Source organism: Vulpes lagopus, chromosome 5 (genome assembly GCF_018345385.1).
Source record: "Vulpes lagopus strain Blue_001 chromosome 5, ASM1834538v1, whole genome shotgun sequence".
NCBI classification, from domain to species: Eukaryota; Metazoa; Chordata; class Mammalia; order Carnivora; family Canidae; genus Vulpes; species Vulpes lagopus.
In genome coordinates this window covers 51,929,590-51,948,512 of record NC_054828.1, presented here as the reverse complement: position 1 = coordinate 51,948,512, position 18,923 = coordinate 51,929,590, and the positions used below count along the sequence as shown (strand labels likewise).

Sequence of the window (18,923 nt, the reverse complement as noted above, 5' to 3'; positions counted from 1 at the left end):
CCAGACACCCCCGCCTACTACCAACAGGTATAGCCTCAGATCCCCACTTGTGCTGGAGCCTTTTCCAACAGCAACACACATGCACAGAACTCCCCAAGTCCGTGCCCATCTCGGGTAGAGTAAGTGGTCCTCATACACCTGGCCTGGTATCACCACTGAGCTTCTGAGTTCCCTCCATTGTCATTCTCACTTGGGACCAGGGACCAGGGACCCCAAGGATATATGCAGGGCATCGGTGTTTCCCTGCTGGCTTCTCCATCCTCCCCTAGTTCATCTAGTCCTTTAGGTCTCTTATGTAGGTAGCAACATCCTAGGACTGGGGCTTCCCAGAATCCTGGTGTGCAGGGACTCATATCCCAGATGACAACTGTCCTACTTGAATCATGACTGTCCACCCCCTCTCAGCCAGCAAGTTTGCTGTCACTGGGCTTTTCCTGCGTGAAGGGCCACCTCAGCCAGTGGTTGCCTCGCCTGAAGGAGGTAGCCATCCTCCCTTCCACATGTCCTCAGGCACAAATCTCCAAACAGGCCACATTGGAAGAAACAGAATTAACCCATATAGAGAAACCTAGTAAACAGTGGCATTAGAACAATACAAAGCTGTTTTCTTTTTTAATGTTTTAAATAAAATTCCTCAGGCACTTGACATCTCTTTATAAATCATTTGATCATCCACAACTACAGATTTCAAAATAACTCAAGAATAAAAATTGAGCTATTGCATCTATCTTATCTGTGTTCCCAAACTCCCTCAAAACACATACATGATATTTTCCCCCATGTAAGTTCCTGACTTTGAACTGACATTTTTGAATCAATTTTAATGCTCAACCAGGGGTTGGTAAAGGAAATACCATGAATCTCTGACCACAAAGACACACTAGCAGGTTTTGTCATAATAAACACATGCTGTATTATTCTCTCAAAGTGTCTGCAATTAGTTGATAAATCTAAGGAGTGTATGAAGGGCCAAAAAATGTCAGCCAAGCACTGTGATTCAATCCAGTAAAAACACAGCTTTCCCAATCTTAACTTAAAACATCTGGAAGGGATGCATTGCAGCCAATACAGCAAAATTTATCAGTGAGGGGGATGGGCAGGATTTGTCTGGGACTGCGGCTTCTATTAGTTTGAAATGTCTGGTTCAAAAGGTAGGAAGCCATGATGGCAGTAGGTGGATTTGAGGGTTTCCCTTGGTTATTAGCAGCCCAGACTATGATCAGTCTGTCTGGGCTGCCGCAGACAATACATCAGCTTAAGGTCTGGAGACTGGATGGGAGTTGGGGTGGGGGGTGGGGGCGCAGAGGATCTGTCCCCAACTTGAGCAGCGGTAGCCACGGGAGAGGTGCAGATCTCGCCCTGGGAGATCGCCCGAGGGAGTAGAATGGGCTCACACAGGGTCAGGGTGATGCCGAGGTGAGAGGACACTGGCCTCCGATGGAGACCGGGTGAAGACCACCACATGCAAGTATAATCCAAGGTGGAGAGTGCGTCCTGGCCCTGGTTCTATACTTACCTGACCTAGGGTCCTTGACAAATCCTTTAACTTTTCTGTTTCCTAATTTTGGAGAGCAGTTTGACATAGGGGGTATAGGTTGGAATTCGGAATCAAACTGCTTGGGTCAACTCCTTCGTGAGCAGTGTGACCTTGGGCAAGTTCCACAACCTCTCCGAGTCTTCATTTCCTCATTTATAAAAGTGGGATAAGAACAGTACCTACTGCATAAGGCTGTTGAGTTGGGAAGATTAAATGAGATAATACTGGCCGAGCCCATAGCACAGTGCCCGGAACCTGGTAAGTCCTCAGCTAATGGTAACCATTGTTCCTAAGAACTTGGCTCTAGAGACTATATAAGACACACTCGGGCTCTGGACAGATTTATATCCAAATCTAAGCCCTACCACTTCCTGGCCATGTGGACTTGGACTAGTTATTAAAGCTCAGTTTTCTCTTCTATAAAAGGGGGATAAGAAATACACTGACCTCGCAGAGCTGTAACATGGTAAAATGAATGACTGACATAAACGCAGAGACACTTTGTAAATTCACTTGGACTTAGGTAGTCAAGTTCATATGAGATCGGAGAGTCAGGAAGGGAGTGAGATCAAGGAAAACTGGCAAGTTTTTTGTCTTATAGACAGAACTAGACAGAGGTGATTGGTCAGTAGGTAGTAATTTAACAAGCCTTGGACCACCAGCCCACAAATGCCCTTAATGAAAAGAAGGCACCAAGAAATCGGTTCTCCATGGTAGCTGATACTACTTGGGCAGAGACGTAGCTCATATATGCTTCTATCTCATCACCCGCCACCGGCTCCTGCTTAATCATATTTGCTGAAAAAAAAAAAAAGCCCACCAAAAATGAAAGATGGCTAAGAATATATTCCTGTCATCTTTTGGACAGATTTCAAGAAGAGTATATATGGGAAAGCACATTCAGAATCCCTAAAGCACCGTATGAATGCGATGTTTGGTTTGCTCATCTCATTAGATTGTTGAGGGAGTAAGAGGAGCAGCAGATGTAGAAGAACTTTGCCAAGTAATAAGAACTACTCAATATATTTAAACTGAAATCTATTGTGGATCAGTCCAGGTTGTATATGAGAGCTTTTTTTTTTGGATTCGAAAACTCTAGGGTCCTTCCTCATAAAGTTCACAGTTTCTGCAGAGATTTCTCAAGAATCCTCAAATTATTGTGAATTATCACCAACCCCACCCTTACTGTACACACATCTTGTTTTTTTTTTTTCCTAATTGCTCTGCCTCCTTCCTCAATAATTGATTTTCATTTACTTGACCACTTCCTGTTTAAAGATTTTTTTTGCGTGTGTTAGTAAGGACCAGCCTTTTTTATACATTGGTAGTACAGGGGCCTTGTGCTTCCATGCATCCCTGGGAAAGTCTTTCAGAGCACATTTGTTGGTGTCTTAATTGTTATGAAGGGCGCATTCTGGTTTTAAGAGGTTTGGAGCTTGAAGCAGGCTGGCCCAAGGTCAGGAAACTATGTATTGGCTGATCATGTCTACGTAGCTCTAAGACAAAAACTTGGCAGCTGTCCTTAATCTCACTGTCACCCTTCAAGTCTAATACAGATTTTGCCGCCCCTCCTATGCCCTAGTGATTTTACCAAAGACATATTTCTGCATCCAACCACAGTTTAGTAGAAACTGTCATCGTTCAGAGGACTCAGTATGGTTTATAATTATATATTTATTTTTTTGATTGTTTGGTCATTATCTATCTTCCTCCTTAGTCTATGAACTCCAGAGGCCAGGAATGCATTTGTTTGACCCAACACTACATCCATAATGCCTAACCTGGCACAGAGTAGACACTAAGTTCATATTTATTGAATAAATAAATGAATAAACGGCATACTTTCTGCATGGCTTCATACACTGGCATTATAGTTGACTAGGTATTGATTGGCCTTCCTTTTTCTCTATAAATACAATTTTAGAGTCTTTTAAAAAATTTTATTTAAATTCAATTTGCCAACATACAGTAGAACACCGTGTGCCAATCTTAGGGTCTTTTGAATAACCAGGCCATACTCTGCATCTTGTAACACCTCCCTCTTCTTATTAAGCATTACCGTCTTTGGGGACTGCTTTCTCAGAGGACCTGTTTCAACAACTCTGTTTTCCTTTTTAATGGCTAATCTTTTTTTTTTTTTTTTTAATGGCTAATCTTTTTTTTTTTTTTTTTTTTTTTTTATGATAGTCACACACACACAGAGAGAGAGAGAGAGGGCAGAGACATAGACAGAGGGAGAAGCAGGCTCCATGCACCGGGAGCCCGACGTGGGATTCGATCCTGGGTCTCCAGGATCGCGCCCTGGGCCAAAGGCAGGCGCCAAACCGCTGCGCCACCCAGGGATCCCTGGCTAATCTTTTTAAACAATAATGCTGTAGGTACGTCACGTTCCCACGTCTAAGATCGGGATTGGCCTACCTTGTAAAAGGCTTTGACTCCTTTACTTGGGAAAATGGAGAGGTCTGGGCTTGGGGGATGGGACTCAGGCTCCCACAGGAGGCCCCGTACACTACCACTGCTGGCAGAGTGCGCACTGGGTTAGCCTGGGGACCACTGCTTTTGGAAAATGCCGGGCAGCTTAGGACATACGACTGTTTCACCCAAGGCCTTCAGGACTGGCAAGGTTGTCTCCATAAATTTTGACTTTATTTGATCTCTAACAATGTGTATTTATTTATTTATTTATGAGAGAGAGAGAGAGAGAGAGAGAGAGAGAACAAGTGGCAGGGAGAGGGCTAGAGAGAATCTCAAGCAGGGCATGGAGCCTGACCTGGGGCTTGATCTCACGACCCTGGGATCAGGACTTGGGCCAAGATCAACAGTTGGCTGCCCAACTGACGGAGCCACCCAGGTGCCCCAGATCTCTAAAAAAGTGTTTTGTTTTTTTTTTTTCAAAAAAGATAGTCACCTTCCCTAACTAAATTCCATCTACACTTCAAACCAATAGGCACAGCTATTGTTAACTACGGATATTATCCTAGATCCGTGTCAGTGCTACAGAATCTGAATTTAAAATAAAATCTACTCTGATACTCTCATCTGTCTGGGATTCATATATGACCTTATGTATACTCCTACTTTGCTAAACGAATACTCTAAGATGCAAGAAACACAGTTTAAATGGATTTCTGAATTTTGGACAACAAAGCTTATATCCTCAAAATATGCAAACGTTTCTGGCCGGGGCCAGGGGTGGGGAGAACCCAGCTCACTTAAATAAATACGACTCTTCCCTCAGTTAGTTTCGCGCTCAGTTGAGTCTGGTGTGAAGGAGCATAGGACAAACAAGGTTCTGAAACTGAGGAAATTCCTTTTTTTTCCGCTAAACCACTTTCTTCTCCTGTTTTCAGAAGGAAAGCTCGGGTATCTGTGAACCCTGAAACGTGGTTTATTTAGTAAGATGAGCCTGTTGACCTCCAGAATATTGGCGAAGTCAGCGGCCCTCCTTGAGAGCTGAACCCTGCAGCGTGTCACTGGATTTCGTTCTAAATTCTTCTGTTGGTTTTCCAGTGGGTCTTAGCAGGCTCCTCGGTAGGAGGAGGAGCCGACGGAGGAGAAGGGGTGCCCTGACGAGTAGCTGGACGTGCCCCTCTGCGATCTTGGTAGCCTCGTCAAGCTATGAGAATTTTTATTACATTGAACCCTCAATAAACCAAAGAGAAATAAGAGCTTACTTGAAATGGCCTGAAGGTCTGCAAAGTCTGAGTCTAATGACTAATTGCTGAGGTCAATGTTTTTTGAAAAGATTTTCTGCTCACTACAGAAACGACAGTTGATTCTATTTATGTTTTGTATCCAGGCCTGCTAATGTGAAAGGAGCCCCAAATGCAGTCTTTTTTATAGATACAATCTTGGAAGAGAGGGTGGGGGAGGGACTGAGGGGTTTTACAAGAAACAGAGCCGCAGGGCTGCCCACTCGTCATGCAGGCTGGTCACGAATGCTGTGCAGCTCTCTGGGCTGCTTTTTAATGACTATGCAAAGCATAGCATCGTACGGCATGAAAAATATAACAAACGGGGCCAAAAAATAGAACAGAAGGCACCGCTTAGCGTCTGACCCGGAGCAAGGGCGGAGAGATGGGAAAGATCAGTGCCCGGCAAATGATGCCAACAATTCATGCCCTGGGGTTCAAGGCAGGGAGAGCTGAAGGTGGAGGAGACCAGGGCAGGCTCCAAGGAGAAGACAGGACTCACGGGGCCTCCAGGTCTAGACTGTGAGACAGGCCTCAGGTGGGGCGGAGGAAGGGAAGGCCTGGGAGACGGGCTTTGCCTCTTGTCGTAGCTTTGTGAGGCCTGGGCCAGACGAGGAGGGGTACAGGCCTTCCAGTTCCCGTGAATGAAAGGGAGAAAATCAGCACAGAATCTGGTTTTCATCAATAGAGTAATTTCACATACACCACGGAACGGATTTATCCTTCAGTCTCGCCGATCTTACAGCTTCCTTGAGACCCGGGATGTTCACGCCCGGACTCGTGAGAAATCCCTGCAAACATAGTGGTGTCTGCTCGATACCTGTCGATTGTTGATCGGACACGCAGGACGCTCTGTGGGCGGCTTTCCCCTGCTTGGTAGGAAGCCCAACGCGGGCTGAAATGTTTATTCCAGGGAAGCCGTCCGGAGGGGCAGGTTTCGGTGCCAGCACCTGGGTTCTCCGACTCGCAGGCAGTGTGCCTGGCTCCAGGCGGCACACGGGGTGGGGGATGGGGGGTGGGGGGGCTTCGAGGTGAGCAGGCCGAGCGTCGGGGTTCAAAGCTGCCGACCAGGCCTCGCGCAGGTTCCCGTTTCACTGCCTGCAGCACTTTTGCAAAAGCAAACAAAGGCCCAGGAGACTTGCTGGACCTTCGCTTCATATTTTCGCTCGACGGCTGGCGCTATACCTACCAGCTGCGGTCACTGGAAATTCCCCGAAGAAGCCACAATAAGGGAAGGCGAAGAAATAGTTTCTTCCTTTGCAGTTTTACTGGCTTTCAGGGCTGCAATCTTTCAACCACCCAGAGCCTGTCTTATAATTTATCAACCCGATTCTGCAAAAGCAAGTAGAAATTCCGTCCTCGGAGGTAGAGTCCTGGCATGGGGAAGGAAGGATGTTCCCTTTAGCCCGTGGCGGGCTGCCAGCTTCCCCCGGAGGGGAAACTCCATCCATCGGGCAGAAATCGGTGTTTTCAGACGGGCTCCCCGCCCCCCGCCCCCGTAGTAGAAGGCCCAGGGCTCCCCCGCCGCCCGCCGAGCTCCGGGTCGGGGCGTTGCCTCTGCTGCACCGATGCGAACCCCATCAAGCCACCGCACATTTCTGTGCTCGGCCTCTCCTGCTCTGTTTCCTGGCCTCCGCCCGTGACTGAGCGGGGCACGGTGGCCACTCCCATCGTGGGCATTAGTCTGTTCCGGGTCACTGCTCACTGCCGCGTGGCCGGGACAAGCCAGCTGATCTCTGTCCTTATGGCATCTACTTCTGTACAAGGGACGACGACATCCACCCCAAACAGTGGTCATGAGAATCCGGTGAGACGCCTACGTGAAATGATCCGCTCAGCGTCTAGAACCCCAGAAGTCCCTAAATGGCAGCTCTTAGTATTTTTACCTTCCCAAGGAAACAGAGGGGGGGGGAAGCACAGGCCCTGGAGTCACCGCTCAGAGCCACGTGCTCTGCGGAAGGTTACCGGACGTTCAGTGTCTTCATCTGTAAAATAGGAATAACAGCATTTCTCCACAGGGTTGCTATGATGCTAAGATGTGATCATATTAGATGGGATAAAGGCACAATGTTTGGTCCCAAACACAGCTGTTGAAGTCTTTTTTCCCCCTTAAGATATTTATTTATTTATTTATTTATTTATTTATTTATTTATTATTTAATTCTTTAAATAGAAAGTGAGCATGTGCGAGTGGCAGGAGGGGCAGAGGGGCAGGGAGAGACAAAATCTCTAGTAGAGTCTGTCCTGGGAACAGAGCCCAACCTGGGGCTTGAGGTCACGACCCTGAGACCATGTCTTGAGCCAAAGTCGAGCGTCGGACGCTTAACCGACTGAGCCACCAGGTGCCCCGCGCCGCTGCTGATTTCTTTCTGCGTCTTCCCTGTGTCCTGCTGTTGAGAGACGAAGACGGGAAACAAGTGGGGAGGCCACGAAGGAGAAGACATTGCACAAATCTAACACATAAGTGCTTCCCCGCGACTAGGGACGGGTGGGGACCTGTGAAAAGATCAAAACGCAGGAAGCAGTTTGTGGAAGCCGAGAATTCTGGGATCTGCTGACTCCAGGCCCTGATCTTCAGCTCCTGGGAATCCAGTGGTGCTTCTCCACTTCCTCAGACATTCCCGCCCGAATACTCGGGAAAGAGCAGCATCTCTGGAAGCGGCCGCGGTTCAACGTCCCGACTCACCCGTTCCGAGGAGGAAGCCCTGGGGCAGCTGCTCCCACCATCCTGCCCCTCAGCTTCCTCACCTGCCAAACTGGGATGAGACCTTCCTCCGAGAGGGGCTGAGGAAGGGCCCAGCAGGAACGCTGGCGCACGGCACACGCTCCCTAAGTCACCGTCATTTCTCGTCTTCACGGGCCAACATTCCTACTGGTGCTGAGTGTTTTATTTGTCATCGGAGGAGACACAGATCAAGTGCCGCGATTCGAGATGCCCCGAGAGTCCTAATTCCGAGCATCGTTATTCCATTGCCGGACTCTATCTCTGGCTACAGGTTCCCACTGTCCTGAGAGGAAAATAGCGTGGCCCTCGAGGCCGCGCAGGATTTAGCCTCCGCCTCCTCCTCACCTCATCTTCTGGCGTCCCCCACTTCGGCAGCGCTCTTCTTTCATTCTGCTATGCTCCATCATAGGGCCGCGCTCTGCCAAGAATGTTCTATCCGTGCTCCTCCAGCAGAGGCTTGATTTCATCCCTCAGGTCATGTCTTCAAAGGGGCCTGGGTCTTTGTCAATCCCTTCGCTCTTAATTTTGGTAGTTGGTTACAACTTTTATACCACTTTTCACAATTTTAAATATATATGTTTATTTATTTACTGGTTTTTTTTAAAGGCTTTTTTTTAAATTTTGGTATTTTTTTAAAATTTTTATTTATTTATGATAGTCACAGAGAGAGAGGCAGAGACACAGGCAGAGGGAGAAGCAGGCTCCATGCACCGGGAGCCCGACGTGGGATTCGATCCTGGGTCTCCAGGATCGCGCCCCGGGCCAAAGGCAGGCGCCAAACCGCTGCGCCACCCAGGGATCCCTATTTACTGGTTTTTATGTGTCCCTCCCACTAGATTATATAAACTCCACTAGGCCAGGGTCTCTATCGCTTTCCTTACAGCTGAATGGCAAGAGTGTGCTATAGAAGGTTTTCATTGAGGACTGGATAAAAAAGCAAACATTGGCTCTTCCATCTTGATTTGGGATTTAAACATAGGTCATTATGCGCTGAAAACCTTAAGAACCATCTGAGTCTGTTGAGAGTTGTTCTGTACTCCTATTTGGGATAATTAAGCCCAGCCCTATCTTATTATGAGAAAATAACCAGCCACAAAACAACATCCATGGGAACAAGCTGGACTAGATGCTTCAGATGGGTGGGGGGAGGGGAGGAACAGGAGCTTTCTTTTCAGTATCCAGAGGAGAAATGAACCTACTTCTTAAAAATAGCCAACTTTAGGCCATAATTATTTCTGTCTGACTTGAGAAAGATGAGCCCTGCTGCGCTTGTCCCTGTTTCTCTGTCCAAGCAAACGAATTAACGACGGCCATAAACATGGGTTTCAAGTGTTGGAAGGATCGAAACCACGAGCATAACTCCCAGATAAAAGCTCGTAAGAATGTTATCATTCAGCTCAAGTTTGGAGACTGGAATCTCAAATTATTATTTTTTTTCCAGTTTTTGAGAGACCACTTTGCTGAAATTCCTTAAACATCATTGGAGTTATTTCCATCTGGGGGGTGGGAAGAGCTTTCCAAACATCTGGGCTCAGGTCGAGCTGGAGTTGCTAAGGAAGAAATATTCACATCAGTGTATGCAGATAAAATGATTCTAATTATTGGGTAGGAACTGCCTTTTGACTGATGTGGGGACACGGCTCATAGAACCTTTGAACAGGAAGGGTTGTCCCTGTTCAGGTTCCCGCCATCTGAAGGCAAGACTGTGCACTAACCTCAGGCTGCAGGAGGCTCCTGCCTCATTTTTCTTATTACATACGTGACTCTGCCATCAGATTCTCTTCTTAAATATCACTACTTAGATGTTCCAAAGTTTTCAGTGATGATACCCATGAAGTTGGAATCAAAAACCATTCAAGGGTCTTATCAGTTTGGTTCCAAACCGATGTCTAATTACTCCTGATCCTTTACCCAAACTCTCCCCACAGACGGATGGGGATTATTATTATTGTCCTTGGAGTAGGCTTTTCCCTTTTCCTGCTCTTGAGCTGGGGTCATGTCATCTCTTCCCTGGTGCTACTCTTCACTCCACCTTGGTCTTTTATGGATTCAGGTCTGTCCCACTTGCTCATGAAGGCTCCAGCCCACAATAATCCACCTGAGCTTCATGATCAGCCCCAGATCATGTTTTGCACCATTGTTTTATATGGTTATAGCCATTCTTACTGTTTACATTGTCAAGTATGCCACACTGCTCCCAGAAATTATTTGGAGCAAGGGTCCCTCCCCCTGAGGATCTGATAATTCTCATTCTCTCTCTCTCTCTCTCTCTCTCTCTCTCTCAATAATTGCCACTCTCTGGGGAAAGCAGTCTGAGTTGGTTTCTGTCTCTTGCAAACAAACACATCCTGAATAAGATGACCCATCATCTATACATATTTAGGTAGGAGTTCCGAAACTGAAGTGAGATTAGTTTTCACAATTCTGAAAACGTAAGGTCACATATATCAACGTTCTGAAAGTGCACCTGGGACATTTACTCTATGACAACAACAACAACAACAAAACAGATTTAAAAGATGCAGATTCCTGGGCACCATCTCCTACTGTCTGGAATAGAGTCTCTTGGGGATGGGGCCTGGGAACTGGTACTGTAAACAAGGTTCCCAGGTGATTTTTAAGTATAATGAAGAAAATCTAGAGAATTGGGGAAAACTGATATTAATGTCCATTATATGATGGGGAAGGAAAGTGAAAGAGGAAGTAATTCAGATGTCTTGAGTGTCTATTATGTGCCTGGAAGGATATTAGGTAATTTCACCAGTGTTACCTCTTATAATCCTCAAACAGGCCTGTGATGTGAGTCTTACTCTCAATCCCTTTTACAAATGAGGAAACAAGTGAGATAGCTCATCCGAGGATCTAAAAATGGTTAAGTCGTTGGGCCAGCACTTAAATTCTGGGATGAGATTTCTTCACTACAAAAGTTCTTCTCATGCTGCAAGGGGTCTTAGCAAACCTTGGAGGGAGGGAGAGGGGGCATGAAGGTAGAGGACATTGGAGGTTTCCTAGGTCAGCCGGGGGAGGCTGGGCAGATGCTGGTTCTGGCCGGTAACCCCTGAGTTAAGACTCTCTTGACATCTGAAGGGGATAATGTCCTCTGAGCTCTAACTTTGCATCCTGAACCCTGAGTCTGGAGCCTCGTGAGCTTCTACTGGAGAAACTACGGGCCGTCTGCCCAATCACAAAACCTGAAGGTAGAGGAGTCAATGCTCCTGGACCTCAGTACAGGTACAGCCTTCTGGCTGGAGCTTTATTTAAAGACCGGCATCATCTTATAATCCAGCTGGACCAAGAGCCTGGCCTATGTATGGAAGGCGGAAAAGAGAGGCAATGGAAGCCAGTATCCTGTTCACTCACAGGAAACGGGGGGCAAAAAAAAAAAAACAACCCATTTGTGTGGGAAGGAAGGGATGGTGACTGCCAACCCCAGAGAACAATGAAGTCCTCATATTTGGGAACTGTAGGTCTAAAGCTGTGGTTCCAGTAAAGTCAGCTGGGAAGACCTTGAAAATCCTGCTCCAGATGACCCCAAAAGGCAGCCAAGGTAAAGAACCGTTGGTTGAAAGTCCCTCTGATGGTCAAGAGATACAGATTGAACCTGCAAATGCTCTAGAAGGCAGCTTGCATTCAGTCACGGTTGGGAAAGCTAAGGCCAAGTGCACACCGTCCACTGGGGTTTCCAGTATGAGAACCGGAGCCACCTGAAGCTTGGCTTGCTGCTACAGCAGGGTCCCCTGCCATGTGTAGTTTACCTTGTAGGGTAAAGTTGGCACAGGGAGAATGAAAATAACAAACATGTGAGAGGCAGGAGGGAGAAGTGAGAAAGGGCAGATAACAAAGATATAGGAAGGAATGTTGTCTCCAGCAGAGAACACCAGCCTGGGGGGTGGTGGCGCTGGGGACCTTTTAGTGGATCGGGGGCAGAGAGTGCTCACTTTAGAAGAAGTGCTCTACTCACTGAGTGGATGATGCCTTGCAGGGCCTGAAAGCCGTCATTCACAGGAAACACGTGGTCCTTACTGTCCGCGATCCGGGCCAGCTGAGAACACAGCAAACACACAAACACACATGGCGATGTGTCAGGCTTGGCCGCAGAGCATTTAGGTCCGGGGGGCTCCATCTACTTTGAGAACCCAGAGGAACGTGAGAGGCCTTGGGCCTCACTGAAGAGCCCTCAGTTATAATGAGCTTACCAGCGGCCTCCGGAGCAGGCCTAGAGGGTCGGCTCCAGCTTTCACATTTGTTTTAATACTTTTCTCCTTGGGAGCAGAGGTAAGATTGCTCAGATGAACAGTTGGCCTGGGTTGATGTATTTATGGATTTGGGGGCAGGCCATTGGCTCACTTTTCTCCCATTCACTCAAATTTCTGTTGGCAACTGTATTTGAATCAAACAGGCTCAGGTTTCCTTTCAGAGCGAGTTTAAAAATAAATTTAAGCTTTGGTGTTGGGCGAGGCCAATGGAGACCCTTACCTTTCGCTCAAATTGTTCATTGAGGCGAGGGCTCTGCAATTGGTTTGGCTCTCCTGCTTTATGGAGCCGGGGACAGGAGAAAGAAGAATCTGATCTGTGGACTTTTCTACTCCAAATCTCTGTATTTCTGTGACTGCCACAGTCATGGTCAATGCCAGGACTTTCACCGATTGCAAAAGTAACACATAATCAATGGGAAGTTTCAGAAAACCCAGGAGTTTTAAAAAGAAAACTCATCTATCTATCATCCATCATTTTTTCTATTATTAATTTGATATCCTATGTAGCCTTTTGTACTTTCCCTACCCAAATATACACATTTATTTTAAACATGGACTCAAGACTGTTCCCGTTTTGTAACCCTATTTTATTCACTCGATAACATAAGCACTGTCCCATGTCATTAAAACAAAAAGGAATTATGAACTACACTGAGGAGCGTTTATATAGGTTGTTAGCAAAATTCCACAATTTGCATATCGATACTTGAACATACTTTCTCCCCACTTGCCAATTATGATTGACCCTTGAACCACATGGGTTTGGACTAAGCGGGTCCGCCTACACACAGATTTTTAAAAATAAATACAATATAATACCATAAATGTACTTTCTCTTCCTTATGATTTTCTTAATAACATTTTCGTTTGTCTAGCTTACTTTGTTATAAGAATGCAGTATATAATGCATATAACATACAAAATATGCGCTAATCAACTGTTTATGTTATTTCCAGTCAACAGTAGGCCATTAATAGTTTGGTTTTTAGGGAGTCAAAAGCTGTCCATGGATTTTTGACTGTGCAGAGGGGCTGATACCCCTAAGCCCTGCACTGTTCAAGGGCTAACTATATATTTATTTTTTTATTGAAAATGCACTGAATTTCTAATAGGAGAAAAGGGATGTTTGACATTTAAGCAAAATTTGATTCATTAAATGAAATGACAAAAAAAAAAACCGACAAGTTTTCAAATTTTATTCAGATCTGTTTTGACACCTTGGCCATTTACCATCTACCAAGAAAGTCAACCAAGGAAGATACCACCTGGGTAGTCTGTGTTCATGGCCCCCAAGTGCATTGGCTTAGCTTCATGTCCCTTACATATTTAATAATTCTTGAATACTCAATGTTTATAGAAAGATAACCTATTTCAGGGGTGTGTCAGGGATATTGCACCGAATACGCATGTTCTCTATCATTCGCAAGCTTCGTATGCTTCCAAAGCTGAGGAAATCCATGCCCGTACCTGTGTTTCATTGAAATCCTTCACACCGACACAGTAAACAATCGCACCAAGATCTCGGGATCTGTTAGCCTGGGCCAATGAAGAAAAGCCATTAGACAGAGGAGTGGCAAATATACTCCTTTTGGATTAACCAGACTAACTTCCATGATCAGGTTCTTATTGAGCCCCTACTATGTGCCAAGCACCATAATGGAGAGGGCAATCCCTGTTCCCAAGGAGCTCACCCTCCAGGATACATCACATTCTAACATGATGTATGAGGGACCCGAGGGGAGTGAGTAGCCTAATGGGAAGTGTTGAGAAAGACCCCTAGAAGTAGGGTCTTAATGAAGGGATTTGAAAGATGAGGGGAAGAAAAGGGAAGAGTAGGCCAGGATAAGTCTTATTAAATATTGGTGCGGAGAGGCGGGGGGCGCCTGGGTGGCTCAGTGGGTTTGGAATCCAACTCATGATTTCGGCTCCAGTCATGGATCTCAGGGTCCTGACATCAAGCCTGCTTGGGGTTCCTTCACTTTCCCTCTCTCTCTCCCCCCTCCTTGCTCTCTCTCTAAAATAAAAATAATTGAATAAAATCTTTAAAGAAAATATTCTGGGGGAAATGATTATTCTATTCCTCTGAAGAATTTTTATTGACATGCTTTTCTTCCTTCGTAATAGCAGCAAAGTGTAATAGAAAAGATGGGGCCTTTGGGACCTGAAGTACCTGGGTTTGGCTTTGCTCTGTAAAGGTCGAGGATTCAGTGAGATAACATATTCAGAGCTCCTTATACAAGGCCCAGAACGATGAGGGAGCTTATAAATGTCAGCGCCCCTTTGCGAATAAGGCTTTTTCATCCCCACAGAAAACAATGGTTTAGCAGTATGGGAATTATGGTCTCTATTCGAGTAAGCGAACCCATGACCTGCCCTACAATGAAGGATTAAGAAGGCAACATAATGAATAACATCTAGGTTTTGGCTTGGTTTTAATATTTGACTTATTAAAGGCTCTGATATCTTACTTCCAGGTTCTTCCGTGTTTCAGAACAGAAAACTAAAATTGGAAATCACTGGAATATACGGTAGACATTTAAAAAATAATTGAGTGCAAACATGTAGTAGGTGCTCAATGTATGCATATTGATTTGAATTGTTTCTCCCCCGCCCCTCACTTTAGTAGTACTCAAACGCACTTGTGACTGAAACATTCTGAAACACTGAATTTTAGAAGAAACAGAAATATATATATATATGTCTATATATTTCCCTAAACCCTAAAAATATGCCCTGCTGTTTTAAGGACAAGACAAACTTTTAGACACAATCCAGCTCCAGCCTTATCTGTAATGACTTCTGTGACTCTCCCTCTAGTTGGGCTTTATATAGGATTATCAAAAATGGAAAGATTCATTTCTTTATATATCTTGTATATAAATATATATATATATATATCTTTATATATCTTGAGTGTTAGCTTTCTTTGTCAGAAAGCCCCCTTCTCTTGGCACTGGAACTCCAAATGCTTTTCCAAGTTCGTATGTGCCATACCTAAAATTCTTTTCTACTAACCCATATTTTAAGCCTCTGACATCCATCATTTATTTCATATTCAGTTATTTCCTTATTAGGATCTTTATTCGACTGTTGCTCAGCATCCAAAATAAGCTATGTTGCATTCCCATCGTATAGTCAGTCTCAACTCTAGAATATGGGAATATAGGGTTTTCCCAAAGCTCACGCAGGGTCTGTCACATCGAAGTTTGTGTTTCCCCATTGCGAAAGATTTGTACTCATTCGGGGTCGGGGAGAAGAAGCCTGTCTGCCTATATCATTTTCTCACGCCCTTTGCCAGCATCATTCCACCATCCACGGTAAGCACCACGGATGCACCACGGACGCAGCAGCGCGTCTTCCTCACCTGCTTCCCTGGTATCCGGCAACGTGCCCAGCACATGCTGAGCTCTCATCTAACACTGAATGAATGAATGAGTGAATGAATGAATACTTGTTTGCCAAGGGAGCTGAATTTAAATGAAATACTATTCAAGAGCTGGAGGGGAGTATAAGGCGCTGGTTATCTATCTCCTCCCCCGGGGCCGGCATCTCCTTCCTCGCCGCCGACCCTTCCCTTACTGTGCTTCTTTCTAACGTGGCCCCAATGAGCCTTTGTCATGTCATCAGTAGTGGTGAACTGGCCCAAATGTCAGACTAGAAAGGAAAGGATTTCCTAAATATAAACGCTACCTTTCAATTCCTGAATAAACCTCTTTTTCTGAAACTGTACAAACCGAAAGCTTCACATAGAGAGAATTCCTTCACCTGCTGCGAGGACTGTTCTATCTGAGACCATGAGGAAAAGGAAGAAGGCGCACCGCAGGCGTGATTACAGGTTATCTTGCAACCAATTAATATTCAGCTTTGATTCGCAGGGTGAGAATCTCAGTGATTAATACGTTCGGACAAGGCTGGCTCTTACATAGTTCAAGTAACTCTTTCCCCTTCTCCTGTCCGTAGCAGAAATGGAGGAAAAACGGCCCCAATGTTTTCGTTGAAAAGTGATATATGCTATTTCAAAACTGCTAGATAAGTAGAGCGCTCTCAATAAAGTCATGGTAGGCAACTTTTATCCCTTAAGACACAGAGTCACGGGCAAATAGTTTGAAAGGGGAAAAACATCTACCGTGTGGAAGACGTGAGAGTTTGCTTTTAAAAAAATGAATTATTATCATTTTTTTTTCCATAGGAGACCCTATTTTACCCAGGGGTTTTACAAAGAACACCTAGCACGTGTCTGAGTAGCAAGACTGCAGCCTATTTTCGGAGGAAGGAGCCCTGCTTCCAAGGCTGTGTTAGATACAGGCCAGGCCGTCGCTTACCTCCCTCTCCGAATAGAAAAAGAGGTCTTCATGGAGCTCCCCGTCGGTCAGAGCAATGATGACGCTGGCCGTCCTGTATCCTGCTCAACACAACACAGACCCACTCAGTCCATCGCGCCGCACTCAGGGGAAACCCCCTCTCAAGTCTTGGGCGTTGACGTCTCGTAAGCTCAACCCCCCGAGGTCAATATTATGAAAACCAGCAACTTTTCTTTGGGGACTAGAAGCACCTCCAGATGAAGAAGAATGCATCTGTGGGGACAGACTCTGGGGGGGAGTAGGTATTGTTTGCGGGTTTCTCAGTCTTCTCTCAAAAAATGGCCAAACCTGCTGGAAGGGTCATTGGACCGACAGCTGGGAGTAGGTCCAGTGAATCATATTTCTATGATTTTCTGTTAACAGTCTGGGTGACTGAGGTTGAGGCCTGGGGGGAGACTCTACTACCTGAGCTGTTCAGGAGTCCTCCTCACAGGCCGTAGTTGACCATACACATCCCCCTTGGAGGACTGAGCGAGCACAGAGTCACCACGATTTACCAGCTGAGTGGAAGCTATTAAACCAGCTGGGAAAACCTTCTGGAAACTCTTCCAGCAATTTTTTAGAATTCTAGGAACATTGCTGATGGTTGGTTGGTATTAATAAGCATTAGTGTCCATACTGGGTCTGTTCTATTTGCTGCAGTTGAGAGGACATGGGCCCAGGAGAAAAATCCCCACTGTAATACAGAATCTCTTTCAAAAGATTTGCCTCAGGGACGCCTGGGTGCTCAGCGGTTGAGCACCTGCCTTCAGCCCAGGGCGTGATCCTGGAGACCCAGGATCGAGTCCCACATCGAGCTCCCTGCATGGAGCCTGCTTCTCCCTCTGCCTGTGTCTCTGCCTCTCTCTCTCTCTCTGCGTCTCTCAGGAATCAATAAATAAAATATTTTTTAAAAAGATTTGCCTCGAATAAAGAGAGACCATCCATGAGAGACGCTGTAATAATAGTGAGAACAGCTGAACTTAAAATAAGAAGAATATTTTCTATATGCAAGTTCTCTGTGAAGTCCACTGTATGCATTTTCCCCCCATTTAAATGCAGCAAACTTAAAACCGCGCTGGTATCTTAATCTGAATATCGTCTCCAATCACAGTAATGAAGGGGCTTGGAGCTTGGGCAAGGACAAAAAAAATTAAATTCGACATGAAAATCCAAGACTTCACTAGCCCATCCAAATACTTATTAATTTAATGAATTCAACATGCAAAGCTGTTCACGGGCATTATAGGCCGTGGCCCATCATGGGCTCTTCATTACTTTTATGTAACTTTTTTTGGCATCAGCGGAACAGTAGGATTTGGCCTGGTACGTGTCATCTATCCATTTCTTCTTGGCGACGCAGTGCGGAGGGTTATGGGCAACACCACCTCCACCTTATGAAATGTGAAATTACCGAGGCGCTCTTTCAGAAGCAGACACAGGGGAAACAAAGTCTGACAATTCGTACTATAGTCTTACCTTGACTGTTTTCATAATAAATCTGCTCGCTGGCCTGAAAAACACACGGAAGAGACATTAGCCCCGTAGCCACCGTCTGCGATCCCAGCTACCGTAGGGGCGTTGGCCCGGCCTGGGTTTGTAGGCTGGCTCAGCCCCGATTCCTTATGTAATTGGCCCAGACTGGGCTCGACTGTGGATCCACGGCATTCACCCGGGGTTACCCCGACATTTAACGAACACACATGTGAACGCGGATCCATGCCTTACTTCTCACGGACTGGGACTTGTTTTCCTTAAGACTGACGTCACTGACATTCTGTCCCAACCACTCATGTCCCCTCTAGAAAGGTCTGCCTTGGAAGCGCCTGGGGCCGGAGCCTGGCGCGATCCCTGCGTGTCGGCCACGCATTAGCTAACAAGCCCTGTATCGGTGTCTGGCAGGGAGCAAGGGCATTCACTTCTCTTGGTTAGGGTTACGCGTGCACAGGCTTGTGGGAAAATGGTTTTGACTTTCCTCCTCCTGGGCAAGTTACCCGTGCCGGGTCTCCTCGGCCATCCTGGGGTTGGCGTTTCCCAATCCCACTCTATTCAGAGTTGAAAACCATTTGAAACTTACCCTTTCAAACCCTTCATGCATGTAAGTGTCTCCTCCCGGCAGGACCTTCTGCAGCTCCTCTAGGCCCTGACGAATCTGTTCCCTGAAATCCAAAGACAGCCTGTCAGTCTCGGGAGAGCATTTTACACTCCGCTGTGCAAAGACGTGCGCGTGAATCTTTGTTGGTGGATCCTGCCATGATCCCCCACGATCCCCCAAGAGTCCATTAGAGGGACAGTCTTTGCGGTACATAATCCACTTAGGCCCAGCCGCAGTGCAGGATACGTGAAATCTCAGGGGAAAGGACCCTTTTGCGG

At 46.1% G+C, this 18,923-nt stretch overlaps 1 protein-coding gene across 1 annotated transcript in view; it reads right to left on the bottom strand.

Moving 5' to 3' along the window:
- The window catches only part of ANTXR1 (ANTXR cell adhesion molecule 1), a 197,509-nt gene that overhangs the window by 125,704 nt on the left and 52,882 nt on the right, over window positions 1-18,923 (bottom strand). Inside the window, exons 4-8 of the mRNA XM_041755120.1 lie at window positions 18,628-18,709; window positions 18,030-18,063; window positions 16,533-16,612; window positions 13,678-13,746; window positions 11,916-11,996 (exon numbers count right to left, since the gene is read on the bottom strand). Of these exons, the coding sequence (XP_041611054.1) occupies window positions 11,916-11,996; window positions 13,678-13,746; window positions 16,533-16,612; window positions 18,030-18,063; window positions 18,628-18,709 (346 nt within the window). The remainder of the gene's footprint in view (window positions 1-11,915; window positions 11,997-13,677; window positions 13,747-16,532; window positions 16,613-18,029; window positions 18,064-18,627; window positions 18,710-18,923) is intronic.